General features: G+C 40.5%; 1 protein-coding gene across 2 annotated transcripts in view; it reads left to right on the forward strand.

Moving 5' to 3' along the window:
• SMAD2 (SMAD family member 2) overlaps positions 1–26,465 on the forward strand; it is a 67,623-nt gene that overhangs the window by 34,201 nt on the left and 6,957 nt on the right. The window contains exons 3-7 of one of the 2 annotated variants that reach the window (XM_063453864.1): positions 3,397–3,486; positions 4,654–4,847; positions 15,482–15,616; positions 22,228–22,302; positions 23,942–23,995. In XM_063453864.1, the coding sequence (XP_063309934.1) occupies positions 3,397–3,486; positions 4,654–4,847; positions 15,482–15,616; positions 22,228–22,302; positions 23,942–23,995 (548 nt within the window). The remainder of the gene's footprint in view (positions 1–3,396; positions 3,487–4,653; positions 4,848–15,481; positions 15,617–22,227; positions 22,303–23,941; positions 23,996–26,465) is intronic. The other variant, XM_063453865.1, reaches the window with a different exon arrangement.

Here is a 26,465-nt window from a genome sequence, read left to right on the forward strand (position 1 = left end):
TTCTTTTTTTCTCTTTCTCAATTGGGAAGTTGTGCCTAAGGAGGGTAGCCACTGCTGGGTAGGATTCTCCAAAAACTGGGGTTTTGTAAAAGACAAATAAAAATGAACATACAAAATAAAGAATAATAATGAGACCAAAATCTGTCCAATGCATTAAAGTTGTGTAGGTGCCTGGAGTACTCCTATAAGTTTTTAAAGTTTACTATTTTGTGCATATATCGGATATTTTATATTGAGGGATACTGAGCTTTCAGACTGTTGGATGTTGGTGATGGTGGATATGCCTCCAGAGCGTGCTGTGCATTTATTTCATACATTAACCAATGTATTGTTACATTCACACATTTCCATTTTATCTTTATTTATTTTTTATTTTTTATGTGGTTCACACCGTTGTGATTTGTGGGATTTCCTTGTTGCTAGATAATGGTGAATCTGACTTTCATTTTCTAATCACAATGAGCGAATGTTTGTCTTTAGAAAACAATGAACAATTTAGCAAACATTGACTTTCCATAGCTCCACCACTCCACGTATGGTTTATCTCCACATCTGTCTGGTCATCCTATTTCTGACAAAACACTTAGTACTTTGTCACATACACTCTGATTTCTCACTGACACGTTTTGACAGACACACACACTATACACTTTCACTTGAAGTGCAGCAATCATGTTCTGAAAGTAGAGCTCCAACCATATTAACCTTAAGGGGACTGTCACTTCTCTGGAATTTACACCATTGAATGCAACATTGTAAATCACTTGTAACATTTGTTATAGACACTCTAAGTACAAAAACAACTTTAGCTTAATGCAGAGGTGTATAGGATAGAGATCTTTCTTTTGCTATCTCACTGCCAAATTCTCTGGCATTTAGTAGTTAAATTAGTATTATTTTTGCTCCCTTGGGTACACCGCCCCCCCCTCCCCCCAGATGTAACTCACACCGCCTCTCTACACCTTCCATGAGAAGTAGCTAATTTAATTTTTTTTAACTACACCTTATTGCATAGCGTGTTTTTATTTAGAAGTTCTTATATCCTGCTCTGTTAATTACCTGCTAGTGAATGCAGTATCTTCCTGCATGTTTAATAATCACCAGAACAACTATAGCTTAGTGCATGTGTCCTGGTGAGTACAATAATTTCCTTCAGGCATTTTGCTGTAATTCCTGTCTTTTCAGACAAAATGCAGCTTCTACATTACAGCATAGTGATAGCTCCACTGACCGACCACTCTTTAGATTGCTGCTAGAGGTTATTCCTGGGGCAGTGCTGCATAGTAAGCAGCACGTCCATTCTGTATCTCCACCCTCTGCATGCAGACACTGAACTTTCCTCATAAAGATGCATTGACTCATTCCATCTCTATGAGGAGTTGCTGATTGCCCAGAGCTCCTAACAATGACAGGGAGCCAATTGCACCATACAGAATGGTGGGCTTCTACATGTAATTCTTTTCATGCCTACCAAACACATATTTTAAAATATGGGGATGAATAAACATTATAAATCATAGGAAGTGGCAACTCCTGTTTTAAGAGTATTTCACTGTAGTTCTCCTCACAGTAGGAAAAATATAAATAAAAAAAATCTTTGGGAATCCATTTTTACTTTTTCATTATGTTGCTGATGTCTCACCAGTAGGTCAATTGTTAACTGCCATTTCATTGTCTCAGTTTTTTATGCTAGGTCTGTGATGTCACTTTATAGTAGATGTTTTTTCTTTTTGAGTAGTTTGTTATTGACATTTGTTGAAATATATGTACCAAGGTAGAATCAATTTCATGTATCACATACAATCTACTTTGGAACTCACATGACTTGTGCTAAAATGGACCATTAAAATTGCATATCAGATGCGTGCAATATTTAACTCTTCATTTTTTGTCTTTTTTGTTTTTTTATTTAATCCATATTTAAAACTCCTCCTCTGGTGTCCACTTGGAATACATTTATAGGGGGATAAAAAAAAAAAAGAGAGCTGGTCTTGCTACCCTGCTCAAGTAATTTTAAGACACCGGTGCATACCATAGACTCCATCCTACACGTGCACAGTACATCCATCATCGATCTCAATGAATGGTGGACATTCTGTGAGAGGAATAATGTCAGATTTTTTTTTAAATACATCCATACCCTTTTGTAAGTAAATATGCCTGACAAATCCCTTTAATTCAAATATATATTTTAAATTATACCTGCCTGTAAGGGAAATACGTTCTGTTTAATTCAAAATTCAGTTCTTATCCTGTTTACTCTGAACCCCGAAAATACCTCTTGATTTCATTTCTCTTTGCTTTGCATTATATGTATATGTCTTGGGAACAGTGTGTAATTTATCACTTTGGTATCCACAACAAACAGGAAAGATTATAAGATGTGAGGGCCTTTTTTTTAATGTTTTGCCAGAAGTAGCTATATTTCTATGTACATATGATACACATTTATTTAAATAAATAAAAAATGTCTGCATTATTTATATTTTTTCCATGTGCACCACTTAACTGTTTCAGTATTCTGGCCTTTTATTGTTGCATTTTGTTAATTGTTACTTAGGTGGTAGTTATTTCATATGTATTGGGGGAGGAGGGGGAGGGGGATGTCCGCAAACCATCAACACCTTTTTGAGTCCTGTGTTTATTTGATCTATTTTAATTGGTGGTATAAGCGTTGGCCTTATTGCATAATATGACCAATAAATGCCACCTATGTTATCTGTTTGACACAAGGATTTAAGATTCCTAGGTTCCTGTCAAGGTATATGTTTCTTGGATCAAACCCTGGACTTCCTTAGTTATCCTAATCACTAAAATCTATCTAGGGAATTAGAGGGCTTTGATGTCTTATGTTAACTATACCTTAAACCTTGATCTGAGCTTAGTAATTGTTACATAGCTTTGTTTTAGTATTTGCTCCCCTGCCCACTAAATCGTTTCAAATTTACGGTAAAGCCACATGAGATTTAAAATTTATTTGATCTACGTTGATCTGAATCTGCCATCCTGCCCTTTTTCTAGAGTGCTTCTCTCAATCTCTCCCCCCGTCCTCCCCCCGGCATGACTTTGTCAAACCACTATGAAAGTATGTAAGTCAACCATTTTCCACTTCTGTTTAGTTTTGGTTTGGTGGGGGAAAGTCTTCATAGCAGCATCGAGTTCCATACAATCACAGTATCTTGGTGTTTTCAGCATTGTCACAGCTTTCCTTGATCACTTGTTCCATTTGAAACTGCTTCCTTTACACGAACGATGATTTTTTTTTTGTTTTTGTTTTTTTATCTTCCATGTGAAGGAAGTATTCTGTACATTTCCATGTACGTTTTACATCATGGTGTATCAAATAACCACGCTTCCATATTCACATCAATTTTTTGTTTTTCAATTTATGCACAGCACTTGCTCTGAAATTTGGGGACTGAGTACATCAAATACCATAGATCAGTGGGATACCACAGGCCTTTACAGCTTCTCTGAACAAACCAGGTGAATATTTTGCACTCTGTCGCATTCTAGAGCTCTGTGGGTTAGGAGTTTAAAGGGGCGGAGGATGCTTTTAGTGAAATTCTCAATGTACTACAGGATGCTGCTTCTTTAGAAATAAATAGGCACAACATTGAAGTCCTTGGCAAATTGTTATATATTTCATTTACTTACTAGCTGATGTTTTGACCAAAGAAATTATTTAAAAACCCATCGGAATCTGCCAATAAATGGAAATTTAACCCATTGTATGATCAGTTGTAGCACAAAACTGTAGCACATATTCAATCAATTTTAGCCACTCCATAGCCATATTTTATTTGTTACAGAGTAAAAAAAAAAAATATATATATATATAAAAATATATTTTTTTCCTGGTTTGTGTTATGTCTTTGTCTATGTTCATTTCACAACCATTTACATCTGCATTTGTGTATGTGCATATGCAGCTAGTTTTTGTAATGCAATGTTTCTGAATATAGGTTTTCCATGGGTGCCTAGTCTTTTTTTTTTTTCCTTTTCCTTTCTCTTTAAAGTTGCTTTTTTTTTTTTTTTCTCAACGCTTATTAAAATGACTTTGAGTCTTGGCTGAGAGTGTTTGCGTGTTTTCGGGCTAATGTATATGCTCTTGAAAATTGTGTTAAGAGTTGAAACAAACGGGGGAAAAAAAGCATCCAGGTTAGATTAGTTAATAGGAGTGGGGACATCCTATTTTTGTTTTTTGACATTGAGTATGTTGCTGTTGCACTCTAGTCCCTACAAAGCTCATCTAAAACTCTTATCAATGCTCTTATCTTGCTTATGGCTTGCTTTTGTTTCTTTCCTTCAGTGTTGCTGCAGTGTTTGTGTTTTGCATGACGATCTAGCCTTTGCCTGCTGCAGCTTGACTGTTTGCTTAATTCATCCTGAGCTGCTACAATACAGCTTTCTTGAGTATTTATATTTTATTTTCTTCTCTCCACTAATTCTTTTCTAGCAGGTGCTGTGTGTCAGGGCTTCGTGCTGATTGGGAAGGGCTTGTGTGCTTGGGAGGAACAGCTTTGCTTTCTTGTATTTTTGCACATGGTGATATTTCCTTTCCTTTCTGCTTCAGTGTTTGCATTTTTAAAATTGTTTGTATGATTTAATTCCCTTCTCCCCTTTCTTAATATTTATTCTTGTGCTGTCCAGGTCTCTTGATGGGCGTCTCCAAGTATCCCACCGTAAAGGGTTACCGCATGTTATTTACTGCCGACTATGGCGCTGGCCGGATCTTCACAGTCATCATGAACTGAAAGCAATTGAAAATTGTGAATATGCTTTTAACCTTAAAAAGGATGAAGTATGTGTCAACCCATATCACTATCAGAGAGTGGAGACCCCGGGTAAGTAGCCTGCAGTCTATAATATTTCTGGCAGAAAGCAATGTGTAAACTAGTTAAGTTACAATTTAAATAATTAGTATGTTGTGAGAAATGTTTTGTGATCTCTTAAAACAACGCAAAAACAATCTTTTCTGCTAAAGACTACCTTAAACATAACATAAAATGGGTCAGGTTTACAAAGACTGGCTTGAAGTTAAATTAGCAGACTAAGATTATTGTTTATGGTTGATCTGCTGTAGTGATTCAAATTCTGGAAGCACCATAAGCATTACAGCCTGCTGTAGTTGTTATGTTGCCATAAGTGCAATATTGTCTTTCCAACATAGTCAAACTATTTAAAGGAACACTATAGTCACCTAAATTACTTTAGCTAAATAAAGCAGTTTTAGTGTATAGAACATTCCCCTGCAATTTCACTGCTCAATTCACTGTCATTTAGGAGTTCACTTTGTTTCTGTTTATGCAGCCCTAGCCACACCTCCCCTGGCTATGAATGACAGAGCCTGCATGAAAAAAAAAACTGGTTTCACTTTCAAACAGATGGAATTTACCTTAAATAATTGTATCTCAATCTCTAAATTGAACTTTAATCACATACAGGAGGCTCTTGCAGGGTGTAGCAAGCTATTAACATAGCAGGGGATAAGAAAATCTTAATTAAACAGAACTTGCAATAAAAGCCTAAATAGGGCTCTCTTTACAGGAAGTGTTTATGGAAGGCTGTGCAAGTCACATGCAGGGAGGTGTGACTAGGGTTCATAAACAAAGGGATTTAACTCCTAAATGGCAGAGGATTGAGCAGTGAGGCTGCAGGGGCATGTTCTATACACCACAACTGCTTCATTAAGCTAAAGTTGTTCAGGTGACTATAGTGTCCCTTTAAGAAAGTTTTGTAAAGGTATCTGGGTGCTGCCACCTCCCTTCTGTTCCTGCCATGGAGCAAAGCCGGTCTACACAGGGCTACGCTGATTGCCTGAGAGTGCTCAGTTGATGCTCTCACCTTAGCTTGGAGGAGCATATAGCAGCAGGTGAAAGCAGCACCTGGTATTACTACAGTCAGTTGTCGAACTGTTCTTTTTTTTTTTTTTTTTTTTTTAATTCTTTATTTTGGTTGTGCAAGAAATAACAGTAGGAAAAAGCATATATTGCCACAACAGCGTATACATGCTTCACAATTGCATATTAATATACATACGTGACACTATAAGCATTGCACATTTTTATAGTAATAGAAAGTTGTTGTCAAAAAGGCATAACAATGGTGGTGATGCGATGATATGAGATCTAAGAGGTGCCACCACCTATGGGGTCACCCTCTCTATGGGGCATTATTAGGGGGCTCATAAGTCCCTTTGGGTTACGATAAGTGAGAGGGGGGGGGGGTGTGTGTTTCAGTAGATTATGTGTCGTGCTGTAGACAGAGTATCTGCGAGTTGGGAACCAGTCTGGTCTGTGTTCCGAGCTGGATGAGCAGCTTTGCAGGGCGAAAGTGGGGGGACAAACTTTCCCCGGTGTATATGGCTATGTGACGTTAGTGTTGTATGTGTGTACATGTGACAGAGCTTAGCAAGGAAACAATACATTAGTCAAAAGGGAGAGAAAATAAAAGAAAATATAAGGCCATACGGTGATAACAATACTAGGCAGGAAAAAAACGTTAGGGTGGTTTCATTTGGCAAGTCCCGGTGTGTTAAGGGGTGGTAAAGCCCTTGCAGGCTGCTGTAGGGACGGCCTCGGGTTATGCAGTCAGGTTGCAGGTCCGGGATTTGGGGTGACCCGGGCAGCGCGGGGTACAAACTCCCGTATTCCAGCCGGGTCGATACGAGCCAGTCCAGACCCAGAAGTATCTGTCGGGGAGGGAAGGCCAAGCCTGTTCAATTGTTCTCCAAGTTCCTGCAGGGTGCTCACCCTGTATGATTTCCCCCTGTACCTGGAAAAGGAGAGTTCTCGGCATGCCCCATCGGTAGGTGATGTCCTTTGCCCGCATAATCTGCAGGTGAGGTCGCAGGGAGCGGCGCCAGGCTAGTGTTTTCCTTGTGAGATCCGGGAAGATCTGCAGCGTGGCGTCTTCAAATTGTATCTGGTTCTTCCCCCTTACTGCTGCGAGGAGCAGGGCCCTGTCCTGCAGCAACTGGAAACGAACTATGAGGTCTGGGGTCGTAGAAGGTGGAGCATTTTTCGGTACCGGGATCCGGAACATACCGTCAAGTTTTACTGCTTTCGCTTGTTTTGGCGGCATATAGGCTGCGATGAACCTCCGAAGAAAGTGAGGTAAGTCGGAGACCCCCACAGATTCCGGCACACCTCGGAGCTTTAGGTTATACCGTCTCCTCATATCTTCAAGTGTGTCCAGTCTGCCCGTGGTAGCGGCGTGTAGCTGTTCAAGCTCTGTCACCCTCTTCTCCACTGCAAATAGTCTGGAGTCATGGGTGCTGTGCGCCGCCTCCAGTTGGGTGATTTTTGTCGTCGCGGTGTCCACCGCCTTTTGGAAGTGGGCCATGTCTCCTGCAATATTGGCGCGCAGCTCAGCCAGCATCGCCCTCAACATAGTGGCAGTGACCGGTTCCCCGTCGTCTCGCTTCTTGTGCCCGGGGCCTGCGCTTAGAGTAGCGGCTGCCCCTTCCTCCGTGTCATCAAAGCATTCCTCCGAGGAACAAGAGAAATCCCCTTCCAGGGCGGCCATCTTGTCCCATGCGGCCTGCTGTTTATTGCGGAACAGTTCACCGATATCTCGGCTTGGAAAGTCCTTATCCGCTTTCGGCTTCTTATTTTTTCGGCCCATGTCGGGTGCTGTACGGTAAGGAAGGTTTGTGGACCTTCAATATGCCCGTTTTCTCCCGCAAAACTTGCGTTTATCGTAGATTATTGCGGAGCTTGGAGAAAGCGTGTCTGCTCCGGTGTTCTGCCAGGCTCTGCCCCTGTCGAACTGTTCTTGATCACTTTGGCTGCTTGTTTAGGAGGCGGCGGGGCACTCGTGGCACCATAACCTCTAAAGGTGGTTCATTTAAGGCGCATTTTGGGGGAGGATAAGGGCATGTGTAATTGGTTATGGGATATTTAATATAAAATCACGAGGTGCAGAAAAATAAAATCGAAGCATTTACTGCCTGTGTTCTATGCATAACGAGATGACCCTGTATATCTTTATGACAGGCCTGTCCAACCTGCGGCCCCCCAGATGTTCCTGAACTACAACTCCCATGATTTTTTCAATGAACCAGATAGCCAGGGAATCATGGGAGTTGTAGTTCAGCAACATCTGGGGGGCCGCAGGTTGGACAGCCCTGCTTTATGAAATATCAACAGCAATTCTCTCACTGATGCTTTTCATGCCATCTTATTTCTGTGCCACTCTGAATCTTAATCTGGATTTAGTTTCTTTGTTGGTACTCACATAGTGCTTGCCTTTGAATAACTTCACAGTGGGCTGTAATACATGAACGAGTGTCCCTAGCTACTAATAGCCCCATAGACCTGCGTCTGATTCCACCATGAAGTCTGGTGTGGCTTGAAGACCACTTTACTGTTCCAGGCCTGCATGTAGTAGCCACCAGCAATGTTTATTCCTAATGTCTAAAGTGAGTGGAACCATCTGATCGTAGGATGGCATATCTTGAAGGAATCTGCTCTTTAGGTGTTGGGTAGCCTGATAGTGAAGTGGGGTCAGAGTGATAGCCTCTAGATGAGCCAAATGATGGAGAGGAATCTGGTCTTCTCGAGAAACTCTTTGTAAGTTTCTTCGTTATCTAGGTTTGTTTTTTTGACTGAGGCAGACCTAACACCCAATGGGTGGCATCTATCTTGAATCCTAGAAATGGAATCATATGAGATGAAGAGAGGGGTGTTTAAAAAAAAAAAAAAATATATATATATATATATATATATTTATGCCCCCCCGATTCACTAAAGACTCCAGTGAGTATATTGCAAATCGCTTGTGAGACCTCCGTCTTTATGGTTCGTCAGAGAAAAGCAACATATTGTCCAGATAGATGAGACAACATATAGCCTTGGAACTCAGACCATGACCGGTTTTAGGCGCTTCATGAAGCACCATAGAGATGATTTCAGAATGAAAGGAAGACACGAGAACTGGCACACTCTGCCTTTCCAGAGAAAACAAAAGAAGGGGCATAGAAGAGGAAGAGGATATGTCAGGATGGATAGATACGTGTTTTTCAAATCTTGGCGTGCAAACCAATCTCCTGCACGAGGAAATATCTTGAAGATGGAGACCTTCCATCTTGAAATTACGGTACTCTACAAAGGTGTAGAGACGAGTCATGAAGCGGTGGAAGTCTCCAGTCTTTTTTCGAACTAGCAAAATTTTCCTGAAGAATTTGCCCTCATCTGGGACATATTGCACAGCACCTTTCGCGAATAGTGATCTCACTTTGTCGTCATAGATGAGGGATTGGTGGTCCGCAGTTAGCAATCCGGTACTAGTGCTGAGTGGAACTCTATAATGTAGCTTTGTACTGTTTGTAGCACCCACCCATTTGAGGATTAATCCCTCCATCCGTGGAGAAATTTAGACAGTCTACCTTCATGCAATAGTCTGGCAGGGTATAAGAGAGCAAATCTCATCTCGGGTCACAAAATTCTCACAAAATATCAGAACCGCAATCAAAATAACTTAATGGTGGAAAAAAGATATCTGGATAAGTATTCTTGTAGTGTTTATTTTTTTCAAGAGCGATGCATGCCCACCATAATAAGCAGCAGTGATAAGAATAGTACATAACACATCTCTGCATCGGGCATCAAAAAAGAGAACATCGAAAAGTTTGTTCTGGGATAGATTCAAGCGTCACGACCAGTCTGGGCCAGGAAGATGGATACTGTAGAGTCAAAGTCCGTTCTCTGTGACCTTGTCTGGCAAGCAGGGTATCAGGCATTCAGTCAGGAGTCAGTTATGGACCTCTCTATCTAGAGGTCTGTTAAGCCAGGAGTGGACTACCTGTGCCAGATTATCTGGGAGTGACCACTCCGAGGAACTCTGGTGTCTGCTGGTTATCTGGTCAAGCAAAATTTGTCCAGAGGAATCCAGAAAATTGGAAAATCACTCTGGATGTGGAAGCCTTCCACGACCAATTCACTGTCATACAGTGAATCATCGGGGTTCTCCCACATTGGCGGTGGCAGAGTGCCCAGTCTGCCACTCACCCAACTCAAGACTGCGGGAAGAAGGGAATAGTCTTCCTCATCCGAGAGGTGTGTGTGTGTGTTTTCTCTAGTTCCACTGCCCTTCTGAGGCGATTGGCTGGGGCCTTCCCTTTGTGGAAGCGAGGTTCCGGTCAGACTATTTCCAGAAGTGTTTAACGCCTTTTGTCGCCCTCTCACTGAGACATCAGACTCTGCAGAGTTGTCTGCAGAACGTGAGGTGTCTGGGATCCCTTTGGGCTGGATGGCCTTTTTCTTATGCAGTGGTGGGAGTACTTTCGCCAGAGGTGTTTTTTTTTTTTTTTTTTGGAAAAATAAAAAATCCCCTCGCTCTCACTGATGCCTCCACCGTGGAATTAATTTACGCTTGCAAGCTTGGTCTTGAGTTGGTGACTCGCCCATGATTGTGTGTAATTAGGAGACAACCGGGGAACCTATAGATTGGAGATATCTGATAAGGAAAAAACATCCTGACAATAACTAGTAAGAAAGAGGAAGTTCTTAGGGGATCATGGGACTTGGGTTTACTTGTTTTACTGTTATCTGAATGGTTGTATTTTTGAATAACTTGTGCTGCTGTAGAGGTCTATTAAAGAGAGTATTGGACAAAACACAAAGCCTTCTGTTGTGTAGTAAAATTGAGTGCCTAGAAGAACAACAGATGGCCAAGAGGAGAACTTGAAGGAGCTAGGGGTACATATTTAAAGTGACACCCAGACATAAGCAAATATTTTATCCGCTTTGGCAAAAATATCTAGACCCATTTTTTTGCAGGCTCAATTTTGTATAATTTTGCTGTTTACAGTACCTGCATACCTGATGTTAAAGCTTCTTTAGTGTCTCTCCTTTATAATCTGCTGTGTCCAATAAAAGTTGTATCAAGAAGTACAGCAAAGGTTTCCTGAAGTGGTAGCTCAGTCCTGGCACAGAAAGCCTTGAAATTGTACACAATGTACAGTTAGATAGGTAGATACAATATATGGACAAAGGTATTTGGACCCCTGACCATTACACCAGCAGGGACATTTGACATTGCATTCTAAATGCATAGATGTTAATATGTAGTTGGTCTCCCCTTTGCAGCCATAACAACTTTCACTTTTCTGGGAAGGCTTTCCACAAGATTTTGGAGTGTTTGTGTGAATTTATGCCCATTCATTCAGTAGAGCATTTGTTAAATCAGGCACTGATGTTGGACGGGAATGCCCCAGCTCGCAATATCCATTCCAGTTCATCCCAATGTTTTTTGTTGGGGTTGGGGTGAGGGATCAGTTCTTCCACACCAAACTCATCCAATCTTGTCTTTATGGACCTATGTGAGTTTACGTTGTCTTCTGCTTTGTTGCTGAGTTGCCGCTTCCACTTTCCAATAATACCACTTACACTTGACTTTGGTATATCTAGCAGGGATGACATTTCACAAACTTATTGCAAAGGTGGCATCCAATCATAATCCCTTTCTTGAATTCACTGAACACTTCTGAACGACCCATTTTTTCCACTCGTTTGTAAATAAAGGCTGCATATCTAGTTTAATTTTATAAACATGTGGCAATGGGCCTGATTGACACACCGAAATGAAATTCTAGGCCGAAAATCCAGGATGCCCTTGGCTGAAAACCGAAAATGACTTTTTTCCCCCCAAATGATTTAACCCCTTAAGGACCAAACTTCTGGAATAAAAGGGAATCATGACATGTCATGTGTCCTTAAGGGGTTAAAGTTTTTCCTAAAATTGTATTAATATTAGACTTTTTAATGAATGTAATCTAATAATTCCCCCCCCCCCCCCTGCTTAATGTTCCCCTCCCTCTCTTCTTTAGTGTTTTCTTCCCTCCTCCCAGTCCCATAGTGTCCCCCTCCCGTGTTTTTTTTTCTCCCCCTCTCCTGTCCCATAGTGTTCTTTCCCCCTCCCCATAGTGTTCTCCCCCCCCTCCCCTTTTCCATAGTGTTCTCCCCCCCATCCCAAGTGCAGTATTCTTGACTTTTCATGTTATCATTACTATCTTTCATTGTGATTTATAATCATCTGCATTATTAATGCTAACATGTCTGTTAAACTATGCACTACAAAACAAAAAACAATTGTTTAAAAAAAAAAATAAATTTTTAATTTCGGCAAATTTGACCTGTTTTTCGGCCACAAATTTAGTCACATCCATAGTGTCCCAGTACCTTTGTCCATATAGTGTATACAGCTGTGCGTTCTCTTTATGTAGACTTGTGACTCTCATGTTTTTAGTATCTGCAAAGAGCCAATGCTTGATCTGCAGTATGACCCACAATAGGAATTGTTGAGCTTCTTTAGCGAGACCTTCCTTTAATATCCCTTTTCTTCTCTATTAGAGGCACTGTTTTCTGAGATTTTTTTAACCTATATGTCTAGCTTAGGGGATGATATTTATAATTACAAACGGTCTTCAAGTGATATTCATTACATTTGTTTCCACCAATAAATGCAATGTCTTTCTTAGACTTGGTTACTTCATGCCTATATTAATTAAGGAAAGTGGGTAATATATTTGTTGGTTTATATCTGCTGCTCTAGATACAAAAAACCCCCACACATGTCCCTCCTACAAGGATTATAGTAAATTAGACAAACATCTCCACATTTAGAGTGATTGTCTCACAATTTATAGTCTAAGTCTATAAATCTGGTTATCGTATTAACAGCCAGTTGGAGTGGCTCCTCAAAGTGTTAACTGATTCCAGACTGCTCTCATTTGTCCAGGAAAAAGCTGGCCTTGAAAACGGCCCTCCTCGCCAGGTTGGCTTTACTCAATTTAGGTTTGGTATAATATACACTTCCCTACTCCCTATAGAGCTTAAAATGACTGTCACCTTCCTGGGTCTATGCTTATTTTGTAAATGCCCCTGATGGAGACCTTGCTGCTTGGTGTGCATTGGCTGGGGGTGTCAGTGGTGATGGTCTGATCTTCAGCTCCTGGTGATTCTTCTGCCAGGAGCTCACTTCAGTGCTGTTCTCTTTCCTTATGTATTAAGAAAATGACACTGATGTCTTTGACGGAGACCACAGAAGCCTCCATGGATAGATAGTCTTGCAAGGAGTAAGAAAATGCCTTATAACCACAGCCTGTGCTAGGGTCAGCTGTGAAAAGTGGCAAAACATATGATGGCAGTAGCTTACCCTTTTAACATGTTTTGTCAACGTAGAGACAGTCTCTTCGAGCATTTCAAAGATTTTATGTTTGTCATCCAGAATTTATTTTTGAGCATTTTACAGAGTGGATAACTTGGTAACATCGCGATCACATGACTCTGATTGGTGGGATTAACAGATTGGTTGCAACTGCCTGGGTTGTCAAGCAGATCCCCCAACATTGAATTAACGTTTCTTAATTATAAATGAATAATCTATACATACATTTAAAATTAAATTATATAGATGGATTGAGATATATAATGTGTGTGTCGGTGTGTGCGTACCCATATACTCATAATAGTTTGTGATTCATGTGTTTGTTTGTTTTTCTTTGTTGTGTTTTTTTTTTTTTTTAAAGGACCTGCCTGATTTGCAAGCTCTTTAACACCCTGTAACTTTTCAAAATTTTATAAAACTTTTACAGGGGAGATACTGTTGTACTTTTGAGACCTCGCTGAACAAAAAATATGTTTAGAGCAGTAACAAGTATAGTAACGACGATATAGGTGAAAGTGCAGCATTTGTGTGAAAAATTGCTAAAAGCAAACCTAAACATAATTTGGCCAGTGTTTGTGACTAAGTGGCTTCTAAAAACAGACTGGACATAACCCATTTTGAATACCCTGGGTTGCCTACTTTTGCAGATAGTGGGCCCTTCCTGGGCTGCCATACGGTCTCATAGGCAGCATAAATCCAGCAAGCCAATCTGACAAATTGAATTGTGTAAAAACATAAGCACCATATTTGACCCTGTAACTTTCCAAAACTCCATGAAACCTGTACACGGGGGCATCGTTGTACTTGTGGGGCACCATAACATAAGAATGTGTTTTATTGCAGTAAAAGCTAACAGAGTATTTTGATCAAAATAAAAATGCCACACTTTGAAGCACTGCCCCAGGAAGCGCCTCCCAGTGGCGACTGGAGGTGTCGTTAGGGGGCAATTTAAAATGGCGGTAATAATTATAGTAACCAGAACTGCAGCTTAAAGGACCACTATAGTGCCCTGAGGGTGCCCCCATCCTCGGGGTCCCCCTCCCGCCAGGCTGGATGGAGAGGAAAGGGTTAAACGTACCTCTTTCTCCAGCGCCGGGCGGGGAGCTCTCCGCCTCCTCTCCTCCTCGGCTGAATGCGCATGCGCGTCAAGAGCCGCGCGTGCATTCAGCCAGTCTCATAGGAAAGCATTTACAATGCTTTCCTATGGACGCTGGCGTCTTCTCACTGTGATTTCCACAGTGAGAAGCACTCAAGCGCCTCTAGCGGCTGTCAATGAGACAGCCACTAGAGGCTGGATTAACCCGAATATAAACATAGCAGTTTCTCTGAAACTATGTTTATAGAAAAAAGGGTTAATCCTAGCTGGACCTGGCACCCAGACCATTTCATTAAGCTGAAGTGGTCTGAGCGCCTATAGTGGTCCTTTAATGTAGTCGTTTTGGGGAGTATAGTGTCCCTTTAATTTCTCACACATTTTTAGATTCTCCTGAACAGAATGATATATGTGTGGGTACACTTAATATGAAAGGGGTAAATTATGGTTACAAAGACGGATAGCTCAAATTGTAGGCTTTGTTTTGGCTCTGAACTTGTGCAGTTGCCTCTGTCCTTTTAAATTTCAGTTATCTGATTTACTGTCAAGTATAAAGGTCTGTTGGGGTATTCCACATCTATGAGAAATCTTTAGAAAACACTTTATTACTTAAGTGTTCTGACTATTCAAATTATTACTTATCACTACTGAGTGCCAAAAGCCCTGTCAAATCTTTCTTTGGGTTGGTTTTTACATTTTTTTCTTTCGGTCTAATTAATTGTAAGATGCTCTTCTGTTTATGCTTTGTATATACAACCAACCAAAAGGTATAAAGAGATCATTGTTTAGAGTTTTTGCTCTAGCAAGAAAAAAAATCATATCTTTGGTTTCATGCATGTACACTATTGTGGAAAAAGAACCATTTTGTATAAGCTATGCTGCCACTTTTTTCATGTACTCGATATATTTGTAATGGTGTAATCTCTACACTGTGTATACTTACCTGGAGTTTGTCTCCTTCATCCACTATAAATGCAGATCTGGCTCTGAATACATGCTTCCCGATTTTCTCTTAACACAACTTAGTGTGGCATCACATGGTCCAGTTAAGCATTGTGGGGCATATGATCAGGGGGGCCTTGAGAATGCTATACATTTCAGATTTCTAAAGGTCCATTTTTAAAATATGAATAAAATAAGTATCCTTAGGAAGCACTTATGAACCTTTTTACTGATTGTTTTTTCTTCTCCCCTCCCCCCCCCCTTCTTTTTTAGTTTTACCTCCTGTATTAGTGCCACGACATACAGAGATCTTAACAGAATTACCACCACTTGATGACTACACGCATTCCATTCCGGAAAACACTAACTTTCCTGCAGGGATTGAACCGCAGAGCAATTATATACCAGGTAAATTTACTGTAGTTAACAGGGTGTCATTGAAACTGTCATCTTAAAGGAACAGTAAACAATTTCAAGGGCACCCGATTTAAAGAGAATTCATATTATGTTCTTAGGGTGTCTGTGCTGGTCATCACCGAAGCCAATAGAGACTAGCAAGCCATGTCTCCAAATACACACTCAAAACCGTTCCTGTACTTCTGGTAGCCATCTGAAGAGTGGCCACTGGAAGTATCCCTAGGCTGTAATATAAATACTGCATTTTCTCTGCACAAAGCCTGCAAGGACTGACTATACTCACCAGAACAACTACATTAAGCTGTAGTTGTTCTGGTGACTATAGTGTCCCTTTAAGGATGGCATTTTTCTGGTTGATAATGAAAATGTTTTAAAAAAACTGGCTCCTAACTTTTTTAGCTGTCTCCTTGATTCCAAATAATTTTGTCAAGCCCTGGTGTATATAAATAAACCTAGAATTACATTATTTTTGAATTCACTTTTTTTCAATTCAAAATGTTGGGGGACCTGCCTTATAAAAGGCAGAAATTGCAGAGAATTTAATTTGCAAGCTCTTTGACACCCTGTAACTTTTCAAAACCCCATAGAACTTTTGCCGGGGAGATACTGTTGTACTTGTGAGACTTTGCACAAATATGAGTGTTTTAGAGCAGTACAACATATATAGTGCCGTGTTGCGTGTTTTTTTTCCTGTGCTAAACTGAAGATGATGGAGACATAAACGCATACAGTACCCATCGGTTGTTTGTGTTCTGAGTAGAGTTTTAAACCAAAAGTGATGTAAAACCATAATTTGGTTTATTAATGCCAGTGATGGGGGGGGGGGGGGGAGATAAAGGTTTTTAAAGTGATGTCAAATTCTTCACTGTTACACAGCTAGAAGAACTTTACTATATCGGTGACCTTGTACATAACAATTTGAGTCTCCTTCCCTTTTACAGCTTTTTTTTTTGCTTTCTTTTTTTTTTCTTTCATAAATCACTCCCAATCAATTTAAGGTAAAATAGTTTTTTAACCCCTTAAGGACTGGACTTTTTTTGCGATGTTGTACATTTGCGACCAGGCATCTCTTTACACTTTTGTGATGTTTGTGTTTAGCTGTAATTTTCCGCTCTCTCATTTACTGTTCCTATACAAATGATATATATTTATATTTATATATATATATATATATATATACCATTATTTATATAATCTCATGTAATTTAATTTTTAAAAAAATGAAAAAATATGATGAAAAATTGAAAAAAATACATGTTTTTTGACTTTTATGTGAAAAAGCGAATGAAAAAAACTGCTAAATAGATTCAAAATTTTGTCCTGAGTTTAAAAATACCCAGTGTTTACATGCCTTTTGCTATTTTTTTGCATGTTATAGGGCTATAAGTACAAGTAGGATATTGCGGTTTCAAAACATACATTTTTAAAATGTATCAATAGTGACATTGTAACACTATTATTTGTCAAAATTCTCTGAATAACACCCCACATGTACATATTTTTTTTTAAAGTAGACAACCCAGGGTATTCAATATGGGGTATGTCCAGACTTTTTTAGTAGCCACTTAGTCGCAAACACTGGCCAAAGTTAGCGTTCATATTTGTTTGTGTGTGAAAAAAGTAAAAAACTAAATTGAACGCTAATTTTGGCCAGTGTTTGTGACCAAGTGGTTACTAAAAAAGACTGGACATACCCCATTTGCAATACCTTGGGTTGTCTTCTTTCGCAAATGGTATGCCATCATGGGGGTAATTCTCATTCCTGGGCTACCATACGCTCTCAAAGGCAACGTAACCAACCTGGTCATTTTCAATGTAAAAATATTTGACCCTGTAACTTTCAAAAACGCTATAAAACCTGTACATGGGCGGTACTGTTATACTCAGGAGACTTTGCTGAACACAAATATTAGTGTTTCAAAACTGGAAAATGTATCACAACAATTATATCATCAGTAAACGTGCTGTTTATGTGTGAAAAATGCAAAAAAGTCACTTTCACTGACAATATCATCGCTGTGATATGTTTTACTGTTTTGAATCACTAATATTTGTGTTCAGCAAAGTCTCCCGAGTAAAACAGTACACCCCATGTACAGGTTTTAGGGTGTCGTAGAACGTTACAGGGTAAAATACAGTGCTAGCAAATTAAATTCTCTGGACTTTCGGCCTGGGTTGGCAGGCAGGTCCCTTAAATTGCAATCAATAAAATAACTTAATTATGTAAAAATATTACATAAATACGCACGTAGAATTTAAATATATGTGCATATTTATATATTTGAAGTCTACGTGTATATTTATATAATTATTTATGTAATTTTGTATATGGACATATGAATAGTTTGTATTCTTTTTATTTATTTATATATACATAGATATATATACAATTTCATTCTAAGTGTATTTTGATATAAATATATATATTAATATCAAAATACAGTTAGAATAACATTTCGTATAGATATATAATTTTTTTTTAATTTGTATTATTATTTTTATTTTTTTTAATTTAATTTAAATTATTTATTATTCGTATTTTATAATAATATATATATATACAATATATATATATAGTTATTATATATATATACGTGTGTAAATTAATTATAAGTGTATTTTTATATTAATATATGTACATATTAATATAAAAATACACTTAGCATGACATTATATATATATGATATATAGACATATATTATATAGGTATAATATATGTCTATATATCATATATATACACATATATAATAATATTTTTTTTATTATTAACTTTCACTTTAAATTTTTTTATGATTTTACACTGGCAGGAGACTGCCTGTCAGCACAGACAGTCCCCCTGCAGGCAGAGACTAGGACACCTATTGTGACCATGTGGTCGCCCTGTTGGGCGATCACATGGCCCCAGGGGTCCTAATCCGCCATGGGGAGACTGTCTGGGCTGCAGACAGTCTCCCCACACCGGGAGCAACGCCGATCGCCGCCGGGGGAACGACGGCGATCGGGTAAGTACATTTTAAATTTAGGACGGTTCAGGACCGTCGTCGGTCGTCAAGGGAAAAATGCCGATGACGGTCCTGAACCGTCTTGCGTCCTCAAGGGGTTAAGCATGTGTTTTTTTTTTTTTTGTTTTTTTTTTCAGTGCTGCAGGATATGCTAGGGGTTTATATACAAAATAAAAATTAAGAGCTGGACGAATAATACATGATCTTCCTGTCTCGACCGATCACTAATCTGTATAATATGTTTATTTTTTCAAATGTAATATGTAAATTCCAAATACAGCAGTATGCTTACTAAATAGGGCTGTATGTACAGTTTCACTTTGATTATGATGGAAGGGTCTTCATGTTATGGAGCAATCTGATGTAATAAAAGCAGCACTGTCACTGTCTCGGGACTTTCCATAATATGCAAGGCCTCCGACAGTAACAATGCCACTTGGAGAAGGCTGGCTGGGTTGGGGCAGGTGTCACAAACGTGTACTATTGGCCCAGCCGAGACAGTGGGGGAGAGAGTGAAAGGATTAATGACACCAGACCCCTGGTTACCTGTTGCTAGTCCCAGCAACCACGATATTAACCCCTGCAATCCCTTCTACACTAACACCCAATTACACACTTTACTGCCACCACCAAGACTTTATATCCGGGCGTCTTAGGTTATCCCGCACACAGTAGAATTATAGTATCACAACCTTACTTTACTGATCAGACACATATATATATAACGTGCTTACCTGAGCTTTACTCAGGAAAGTGAGCTCCTAGAGAACATATACACAAGCTAATTAAGTAAACATTTAATCTGACAAAAATGATTCACAGTGCTGTGTACAAAAATACAGAAATAAATAACATACAGAAACACAGATCCAAAATTGCAACACAGTCCATAAAATAAAATTGGAGAAAACACAAATCTTTACTTATAGTTACTCCTTATATATAATTGTTGTGGGAGATTCAGATGTTACAGGTCTCCAAGTAGTTGTTGAAAAATACTTCCCCTGGATAATCCTCATTATAGATCTCAAACTAGTTGTTTCTAAGTGGCCAGACCCCTGGGTGGATCAGAGGGGTTTGGCCTGGCAATTTATTGTCCACTGCATATTTTCTTAAATTATGTTGTCCCGACTTGGAGAAGAGTCACGCCAAGGGGATCTCTCTCCCAGCTCTAGTATGGTTACCGAACAACCTCCGACCTAAATCCTCAGAATTACTGCCTACCACCACACTAACCCTCTCTGTATGGGACAATTACTCCCGAAAGAGAGGTATAGCAACGTCGTTCTTACCAGCGACCCCGATGGAAGCAATACGGCAGCTTATCCCTGACTTTAATCATAAACTCTGGCAGAGACATGGAATACATACACTATCGCAAGTAATGCAGGGAGACACCTCAAGTCCCTTACAGATCTGTGCACAGAATACAAGCTACCCAGAACTGCGACCTTCTCCTATATCCAACTGCAATCATGGATTAACCTAAATAGACAACAACAAACTGCAGCGCCACCCGACCCACATTGGGTCAAATTGATACAAATATGCACCAAAGTCAAGCCGGCAACGAAACTCATCTCACAGCTCTACGCCTCCGCAAATTCAGGCGTCCAAGCATCCCCGCCCTCCTTCCAAACGGCATGGGAACGGGACATAGGGCACAAGCTTACAATCGACCAATGGAGGAACATATTCCAAGCCAACAAAAAAACTCACCCTATGCACAACGCACGTAGAACTCTCACGCAAAATACTGTATAGGTGGTACCTAGTCCCAATAAGACTCAAACACAGCTACCCGAAGATATCAGATGAATGCTGGCGGTGCCAAGGGGACCGAGGCACCTTACTGCACATATGGTGGCAATGCCCGCTATTGCAAAAATATTGGTCACAAGTCCTAGACTTAATAACACGCTGCACAAAACTGCACATCTCCCTCCTGCCAGAAATATTCCTACTACTATTATTACCTCAAACACGGCACATGCACACTAAATACCTGCTATACCACATCTGTATAGCGGCCCTCACCACTATCAGTAGAAATTGGAAACAAACGAAAGCTCCAACGATCACCCAATGCATCACAGCTGTAGAAGCGTCCAAGACCTATGAAACAATGGCAAGGAAATCAAGCCATTCTGATCCTTATTGGACCGAAGCATGGAATCTCTGGGACAGAAACAAACCACACGAACCACACTGAACAAACGACAAGAGAACCACCCTCAAAAGATGGAAAGCCCCCACGACCGGAGGCAACCTAGCAACACATAAGCTGGCTCACATGCACACACACCACACACACATCACACCTACACTAAGCCTACACTACAACTACATAACACCCCCACACAACACGTCTACACTGAAACTACACGACCCCAAGTACACGACATGGACCTCATATTCCCACATGACCCGACCCCACCAACCCCCCATATATCCAACACCAACACTGAAGACTACATTACATCCTAAGCCCATATCGAGCTCGAACCATTCGCTACAGACACCACCCACGACCAACACATAAAGGCTCATCTCCACTGAAAATTAAGACATTACAACCAATGGTGTTTCCCAATCGAGCTCATAGAAGGTATCAGTGTTAACCATATGCAGGGATTTAACACTGTTGAAAATATTGTGTATGGATATATGCGTAACCCCCCTCTCCCCCTCTTGCCTTCTGTACCCCCCACCCCCGATTGAAACATTGCTGAAATTTTGTGTATGGATATACGCGTACACCCCTTTCTCCCTCTTGCCTTCTGTACCCCTTACCCTGGATTGCAAAATAAAAATTGTCAAATTCAAAAAAAATTATGTTGTCCTTTGAATAACACAAAGTCAGAGCATACGCACCAATACTTTTTATGATAGTTATCTAGTCATTACATTTTATGGCTTAGGCCTGGGGTTGGATCAAAGCCTACAATAAATGTTATCCCAACATGTACAACAACAACTCTTAACATATATCAAATGCCAACTCATGCTTTGACATGCCAGCATGCAAAAAAGCGTTTAACTTGCCTAAACTTGTCCCTACAGTCTGGTAGAAAGAGTCTGTTTCCTGCAGCCGTGGTGACAGCTGGTGTATTGACACTTCTAGGTGATGGTAGCTCCGCCCAGTATCCAGAAGTGTCCGGCGTAGGAAACCTGCGGAGACAAAGTAGACCCTACTTTGTCTCAGTGTATCTTTTAACTGAGTTGGAATTTCAAGGAAATTCTAACACCGTCAATGTGAAAAATTCAGAAAGATTTAACTTGCCTCCGTACCTTCCTCTTTGCTCCAGAACTCTGCAAGAAAATGCCTTCCTTGCCAAGGTGCATTATTCTTTACTTTTACATCTCTAGTGCTCCCCACAATACTGCAACAACATTTATAGGTCATGTCTGCATTCCAGGACACTAATAAAGAGTTTTAACATTGTTATGGTGTATCAGGGACATTCTAAAAAATAAAAAAATTCTCAGACTCTATATATCAATATCAAATATCAAATATCAGTTTTTTTATTTGTGATGATACTTGCATTGTATAGCAAATATGAATCTATTAATCTGCATACATTTTTGTTTCCCTAGAAACTCCACCTCCTGGATACATTAGTGAAGATGGAGAAACTAGTGACCAGCAAATTAACCAAAGCATGGACACAGGTAAAGTTTTTGACCAATGTATTCTCATTAGAGCAGTAGTTCTTAACTGTTGGGTTGGCACCCAAGGATGGGATCCATGTGCCATCTTAATTGGAGCACTTGGTTGAGGCACATCATCTACATCAATCCTCAAACTCTTGTTTCCTGTAACAGCTTTGCTTTCCCCGGAGTGGTAGATTCCCTTTGAGGGACTGTATGTGAGGTTTAGTTTATAGTTCTATATTTTTGCCATTGAACAATGGCTTACTATGCCAATGCCTGGCCAATATAAAGAATTGTTGCATTTGGATGGTATATTCTTTTGTGTTGGTTATAAAAATAACCTACTGAACTCACTTGGCCGCAAGTATCTAATAACCTTGTCCCAGGTGCATTATTTCATAAGTTTCTGATAAAGGGTTTCATGACCTTCACAGAAGTATCTGCTGCAAATGTAGTTTTCCAGCAGCATTGATGCGTGACTGACGAACCTTTAGTTTGGAAACTGATTTTATTTTGGTTCAGGACATCCTGAAAGTGTCCCTATTGCTGATGGCAAGAGCTGGAGGTAGGGCCGGGTCAGCAAGAATTTTTTTTGTAAAGAGTGAGAATAGTAGAGCGGCTATAAATGCAGCTGTTACGTTGAAAATCTTAATTCTAGCTTTTCATGGCTGTGGTAAATGTTTTTCATTTAAGTAGTACAAGCACTTTGAATGTTGGTTTGCTTTTATTTACAGTATAATTCTTTATGTATATTTTACAGCAATGCATATTTCCAGTTAACATTGCTGTGTGTTTATAGTGATAATACATTCAATACAGAAGGGGATTTGGAGGGTGTACTGTATGTGCCATGTGTAAAGGTGTTTTGTAAGACAAGTGTACTGTTTGAGTTCAAGGTTAAGTTGTAGGTCATATAAAATATTCTTTAATATAAATCTGAGAGCAACTCAACATTACAATAAGGAATTTCTTTGGTTTTAAAAATTGGAAGAATTTGTTTGGAATACCATCGATCTCAGTCTTACGGGTAAACCCTAAGCATTCTTAATTATTTAAAAATTATACATGCTTTCTATCTTCTGTGTGTGTGATTTTTTTTTTGTAATGCGTTCTTATAAGTCAGTAACTACTCTGATTGCTTATCCTGACTCGCTCCTTCTCTATGGGGGCCATCTGGAATTCCGCTTTGTTTGAATGCCCTGCCTTTTGACCAAGAAAGAGGCAGATCAATTAGAAGAGCTTAATATTTTCAAGATCCCTGACATAATGGGGCTGGGCAGCTCAAAAAAGTTTTACAGTTTCAACCTTTCGATTGGCACATGAACTCCAACTGAGTAAGTTGTGGTTCTGGCCAAAGAGGACATAAGATTACTGCCATCACAAAGCAAGGATAAGCCAAGAGATGCACTAAAAAGTGGTATTAACAATAATCTGTAAAGACGATATATTGCAAATCTTTTAAGTATGAAAAATATAAAATGAACTTTTCTCCTTTAACTCCATACGGCTGCTTAGCAATTCACAAATGTTTTTATCATTTCCAGGTTGGTGTGTTTTAGTTGTCTAACTTGTGAGATATCAGGACCTAGTCAGCAGACACCTTAGACTTCTTGGACAATAGAGACCAGCTGATTGATCTTTTTCTTGTATTGCACAGGGTCACCAGCGGAACTTTCTCCTAGTACACTTTCTCCAGTCAATCATGGTCTCGGTGAGTGTATGTCACAGTATTCACTTGTAATCTCCATGTGTTGTCATTAAAGGACCACTATAATGCCTCCAAAGCTTCAGTTGCCATTCTCAGCCAATACATTCTGTTTACACTTTGTATGAGTTTTTGTGATCATGGAGAAGTATGCGCTTCCGCTTTGTGAGACCAGAAAGACTGCTTGTGCCCAACACTGTAAGGTAGATGTCAAACTGTTTGTGAACAGGTTGACAAATTACCTACAGATGGTGACTGTGGACTCCTGGTCCCATAAGCACTATAATATGCTGTAGTGGTTGTGAAATGTAGCTTTCTTTTCATTTCAGGACTTTACACTTTTTGAATTTTTTTTTATTCTTTATTATGATGGTGCATAGCAAAGATATTATCAGTACAGTACAGGTACGTCTGACATTGGCAGTAGAAGTGTGCATCGGTAAAGCTATAACAAAGCATTTTTTATTTTTTATATAGACAATAACAGGATTTAACAATTTGAGCTCATCTGAGAGGAGTTGTAGGGTGGTAAGTATTAGATGAGGGTAGGCTCTCAGGTGCTCCCATGTGGTGGGGAAGAGATGTTCGAGGGACTGTGTCGAGAATAGTAGTGCGATGGCGTATGTATGTTTGTGGAGAGATGCGTGAGTTCTCCCGGTGTATGGGATATCGATTTGCCTAGAGGCTTGGAAAGGGGATTGTGTGGGTGAGATTTGCTTGGCGCAATACAGCAAAGCTTATGGGGAGATATGTCTCCTTATCGTTATGATACCCCTAACCAAGGGGGCGGCAGGGGGCCCCCAGTCGGCCCCCAGTCCCAGAGTGTTGTCCGGTGTCAGCTGCCTGTGAGCCTCCGGCTCTTGGGACAAGGGGGTGATGCGGGTAGGGTCCCAGGTGTCTTTAGGGGTGGTTGACTGTAGTTCCTTATTACTTTCTGCCAGTCCCAGTGATTTTTAGAAAGGCCGGTGCCCCTTTGATCGACGTGAGTGTATGATTAGTTCCGTTGTGGGTTACCACAAGAGTAACTGGAGCTCCCCAGCGGTAGGTTATGGCCGCAGATCTTAGTTGAGAGATGGCTGACCCCAGTGATTTCCGCCAGACAAGAGTGTTTTTTTGTGAGGTCTTGGTAAAAGGTTAATGATGAGACTTCGAAAGTCAGTGGTGCCCTATTCCTCAACGCCATCATGATCTGTTTTTTGTCTTGCGAGGTTAAGCAGCGAAAGATGACGTCTCGTGCTACCCCAGTTGATGTTTTAAGTGCACCCATGATGCGATAAACTCCGTCGATGACCACTTTTTGGTGGCTTTGTGGGCTAATATAGAGGAAAGTAATCTGCGGGTATAGTGCGGGAGTTCTGTGGTCACGTCAGCGGGGATTCCACGTATTTTAATGTGGTTCCTGCGCTGTCTGTCTTCCAGGGCCGAGATTTGGTGAGCCATGGTGACTTGGTGTGTTTGGAGTTGTTGCACTGTCTCTTTAAGGGCTGAGATGTCATTTCTGGCATCGAGTATGTCCTCTTCAGAGGCTTGCACATGGTCCGTGATGGCTTGTATATCCGTTCTCAGCAGCGTGAGATCAGCAGCCCACAGTGTATGGATATCATTAAGCAGGATTTTCAAGTCCTGTTTGGTTGTGGGAGCTGACCCATCTGTGGTGTCAAGTGTGTGCAGCAGACTTGCCTGGGTGAGTGGCGTGGCCTCCTGCCCTTCTTGTGCCCGGTTCTCGTTGTTCCGGTCCACTGCTGTAGTCCGCTTGGGCTGTGCAGGCTGTCTGAGCATAGCCCCTATGTCTCTGCCATCGGCCGCGGTAGTCGGTTTTTGGGAGCGGCGACCTGTAGCGGTCCGACAATCCGGCAGTGTCGGGGAGGTTGTAGGTTCTGTTCCCAGGGGGGGCTGTGTAATGTTGCTGCATAGAAGTGCCTCCAGTCCCAGGCTCAGAGGGGTGCAGTAGGCCACAGACTTGCGCCGCGGTTTGGAGTGCTTTGGCGTGAGAAAGGAATCTATCGATGCGTTGTGACTCGGGGAGACCCGCTGGAGGGGTAAGGAAGTCGGATGGGTCTTCGTTTTCACGATATTCGGTTAGTTAATGTAGGTTGTTTGAGAGCTGTTAGAGATGGCGTCCATTCGTCAGGCTTGCAAGCCCCCTCTTCTCCACCTCCCCCGACTTGACACTTTTTAAAGCAATATGTGAAGATGTTTGAAGGCCTTGTGGAAGAAGTTACTCTAGTGTTTTATGTATGTAGTGCTGTATCTAGTATCTGTATGATGGGATGGTGATTGGTTAACATTATCACAACCCTGCATACCCACTAGTTGGGGGGGGGGGGGGGAGTGGGAGGTATATTTCTGCCTCAAATAATTAGGAAATATTCACCCTTGATAGCAAGTCTGAGTGACCGCTTACTGGTTAAAATGAATTGCAATCAAATCTATTTATTTAAATTGGAGCACTTGCTTATAAGTCAAATTGGTATCA

Source organism: Pelobates fuscus, chromosome 5, assembly GCF_036172605.1.
Source record: "Pelobates fuscus isolate aPelFus1 chromosome 5, aPelFus1.pri, whole genome shotgun sequence".
In the NCBI taxonomy this organism is placed as follows: domain Eukaryota; kingdom Metazoa; phylum Chordata; class Amphibia; order Anura; family Pelobatidae; genus Pelobates; species Pelobates fuscus.